Raw genomic sequence first — 3640 nt, 5'->3', positions numbered from 1 at the left:
CTCTGATGTTGGCTATGACAGATTCTCTCTGCACAAGGAGGGAGAACAGGACCTCCCCCAGAGCCTTGTCCTGCAGCCCCAGGCACACCTCCCCCTGGACACTCAGAGAGGCTGACCGGGTTGGGGGGTATATATGCTAGAGTAGGAAGAACCTTTTCTTTGAGTGGTTGGTCCAGTGATGCCCTTGACATCCTGGTGGCAGGTTTGGATCCAGTGGATTCAGCCAGGCATGTAGATCTGCACAGGCCCTGCTGGGGTCTCATGGGTGATGCTAGAATGGCAGTGCAGGCCCCAAGGATGGAGAGAGACAGAGAGAGACAGGGGGTGGGAGGGGATAGGTGGAGACTCAGAGATACAGAGACAGAGAGGAGGGTCCTCAGAGAGAGTCCTGGTGACTCTCAGGTCAGAACAAGGTGGGCAGGCATCCCTCACCCTCCCTCCCTCTCTCAAGGATGGCTGTCTGACACACCCTCCCTCTCGGTGCAGCCAGGCCCCAGTTTGGCCTCAGGAGTGAACATGACCTTGCTGTGTCAGTCACAGAGCCCGAGGGAGACATTCCTTCTGTCCAAGGAGGGGGCAGCCTATCCCCTCCTGTTTCTGAGATCAAAGCACCGAGCTCAGCAGTTCCAGGCCGAGTTCTCCATGAGCCCTGTGATCTCAGCCCACGGGGGCACCTACAGGTGCTACAGCTCACACAGTTCCTCCATCTACCTGCTGTCACTCCCCAGAGAGCCCCTGGAGCTCCTGGTCTCAGGTGAGGGGCCCGCTGACCCTGTGCTTTCTTAGCTCAGTCATTGAGGACCCTGTCCCCAGGAGAGGTGAGGCTAGGATGGATGAAATACAATAAGAGTGTCTTGAGCTGAGCTGTGGGATGAGGTGGGGAAGACCTTTGTAATGCAGCCTCTTGTTTTCTCCAGGGACCTCCCCCAAACCCCCACTCTGGGCTGATCAAGGACCAGTGATCCCGCGGGGGAGGCCCCTGACTATCTCCTGTCAGGGGAGCCGAGGGGCTGAGGAGTACCGTCTGGATAAAGAGGGAAGCCCACCACCATGGAAAAGAGAGAAGCCACTGAAGCCTGGGGACAAGGTGATGTTCTCCATCCCACACATGACAGAGCATGAGGCTGGGAGATATCGCTGTTACTATCTCAGCCGTGATGGCTGGTCAGAACCCAGTGACCCGCTCGAGCTGGTGATGACAGGTGAGAGGACACTACGGGGTGCCAGCCTCAGGTTGGGCCTTCAGGAAGGGGGTCTGCTCTCAAGTGTCTCCCTTTCACAGCCCAGCCCTGGGGGACATGAGGGAGGTTTGAGCCCATTTAACACGCTGCCTCCTCCTCTCCTAGGAGCCTACAATAAACCCAGCCTCTCAGCCCTGACCAGCCCTGTGGTGACCTCAGGAGGGAACGTGACCCTCCAGTGTGGCTCAGGGCTGGGATTTGGCAGGTTCATTCTGACTAAGGAAGGTGATCACAGGCTCTCCTGGACCCTGGAATCACAGCGACATACCAGTGGGTGGTCCCAGGCCCTGTTCTTTGTGGGCCCTGTGACACCCAGCAACACGGGGACATTCAGATGCTATGGATGCTACAGGAGTAGCCCTCAGGTGTGGTCACCAGCCAGTGACCCCCTGGAGCTCCTGGTGTCAGGTGAGTCCCATTATTGCTCTATCCATGGACTGAGCTACTTTCCAGGTCGTTGGCATCTTTGCTGTGAGGGCAGCCCCATGTGAAAAAGTGGGGTGAGTGGAGCACAGCGGCTCCTGCGCCAGAGACACAGAGGGAGACAATGAGATATGGGGGCCAGCCCAGGAGAAGGGTGTTTATGGGAGGAGCAGCCCCTAAAACTCATGTCTGGTCTCCCCAGGTGAGTCTGGGAAGCCCTCTCTCCTGAGCCAGCAGGGCCCCATCGTGGCCTCTGGACAGAGTCTGACCCTGCAGTGTCGCTCTGATGTCGGCTATGACAGATTCGCTCTGCACAAGGAGGGGGGACAGGACCTCCCCCAGAGCCTTGTCCTGCAGCCCCAGACTGGGCTTGCTCAGGCCAACTTCTCCCTGGACACTGTGAGCAGCTCCCACGGGGGCCGGTACAGATGCTACGGTGGATACAACCTCTCCTCTGAGTGGTCGGCCCCCAGTGACCCCCTGGACATCCTGGTGGCAGGTGAGGAGCCAATGGGTTAACTCAGGGACCCAGACTCTGCACAGGCCCTGCTGGGGTCTCGGGTGGTGAGGCCAGAATGAAAGTGCAAGCCCCAGGGAGGGAGAGAGACAAGAAGGATGGGGTGGGAGGGTACAGGGGGAGACTCAGAGAAACAGAGACAGAGAGGAGGGTCCTCAGAGAGAGGCCTGGTGACTCTCAGGGCAGAACAAGGAGGTCAGGAAGCCCTCACCCTCCCTCCCTCTCTCTAGGACACCTGCCTGACAGACCCTCCCTCTCGGTACAGCCAGGCCCCACGGTGGCCTCAGGAGAGAACGTGACCCTGCTGTGTCAGTCACAGAGCCCGAGGAACACTTTCCTTCTGTCCAAGGAGGGAGCAGCCGATCCCCCCCTGCGTCTGAGATCAGAGCACCGAGCTGGGAAGTACCAGGCAGAGTTCTCTATATGTCCTGTGACCTCAGCCCACAGAGGCACCTACAGGTGCTACAGCTCACACAGTTCCTCCCCCTTCCTGCTGTCACACCCCAGTGAGCCCCTGGAGCTCCTGGTCTCAGGTGAGGACTCCTGACCCTGTCTGCTGATCTGGCAACTCAGAGAACTCTCCCTGTACGGATTATGAGCTGAAAGGGAGTGAAGGACTCTTGGACGGTCACCCCTAGGAGATCGTTTCCTTAGAGGCCTCTCAACCTGTCCACTCCCTTTCTCTCACCTGGATACTGAAGCAGTGGGAGGGTCTCAGGGGTCAAAGCACAGATATAAGAGAGTGTCTGTGTGAAATTGGGTCCGGGCTCAGCCCAAGCCTCTCACCCTCTTCCTGTCCTCATTTCCAGGACCCTCTGGAGGCCCCAGGACCTCACCCCCAGGGCCCACATCCACAGCGTGAGTCTCCCAGGGATCGGAGAGAGACAGAGAGAGACAGTGGGTGGGAGGGGATAGGTGGAGACTCAGAGATACAGAGACAGAGAGGAGGGTCCTCAGAGAGAGTCCTGGTGACTCTCAGGTCAGAACAAGGTGGGCAGGCATCCCTCACCCTCCCTCCCTCTCTCAAGGATGGCTGTCTGACACACCCTCCCTCTCGGTGCAGCCAGGCCCCAGTTTGGCCTCAGGAGTGAACATGACCTTGCTGTGTCAGTCACAGAGCCCGAGGGAGACATTCCTTCTGTCCAAGGAGGGGGCAGCCTATCCCCTCCTGTTTCTGAGATCAAAGCACCGAGCTCAGCAGTTCCAGGCCGAGTTCTCCATGAGCCCTGTGATCTCAGCCCACGGGGGCACCTACAGGTGCTACAGCTCACACAGTTCCTCCATCTACCTGCTGTCACTCCCCAGAGAGCCCCTGGAGCTCCTGGTCTCAGGTGAGGGGCCCGCTGACCCTGTGCTTTCTTAGCTCAGTCATTGAGGACCCTGTCCCCAGGAGAGGTGAGGCTAGGATGGATGAAATACAATAAGAGTGTCTTGAGCTGAGCTGTGGGATGAGGGGGGG

At 58.7% G+C, this 3640-nt stretch overlaps 1 protein-coding gene across 1 annotated transcript in view; it reads left to right on the top strand.

The window, feature by feature from the left end:
- Positions 1–833: 833 nt before the first annotated feature.
- Positions 834–3640, top strand: part of LOC102763296 (leukocyte immunoglobulin-like receptor subfamily A member 6) — a 7077-nt gene continuing 4270 nt past the window's right edge. The window contains exons 1-7 of the mRNA XM_015561443.1: positions 834–849; positions 918–1202; positions 1347–1649; positions 1867–2163; positions 2412–2714; positions 2991–3039; positions 3361–3512. Coding sequence (XP_015416929.1) covers positions 834–849; positions 918–1202; positions 1347–1649; positions 1867–2163; positions 2412–2714; positions 2991–3039; positions 3361–3512 — 1405 coding nt within the window. The remainder of the gene's footprint in view (positions 850–917; positions 1203–1346; positions 1650–1866; positions 2164–2411; positions 2715–2990; positions 3040–3360; positions 3513–3640) is intronic.

The sequence above is a fragment of the Myotis davidii genome, unplaced genomic scaffold (genome assembly GCF_000327345.1).
Source record: "Myotis davidii unplaced genomic scaffold, ASM32734v1 scaffold1097, whole genome shotgun sequence".
NCBI lineage: Eukaryota > Metazoa > Chordata > Mammalia > Chiroptera > Vespertilionidae > Myotis > Myotis davidii.
Note: the sequence above shows the minus strand (reverse complement) of the source record. Positions and strands in the feature narration are given on the sequence as shown.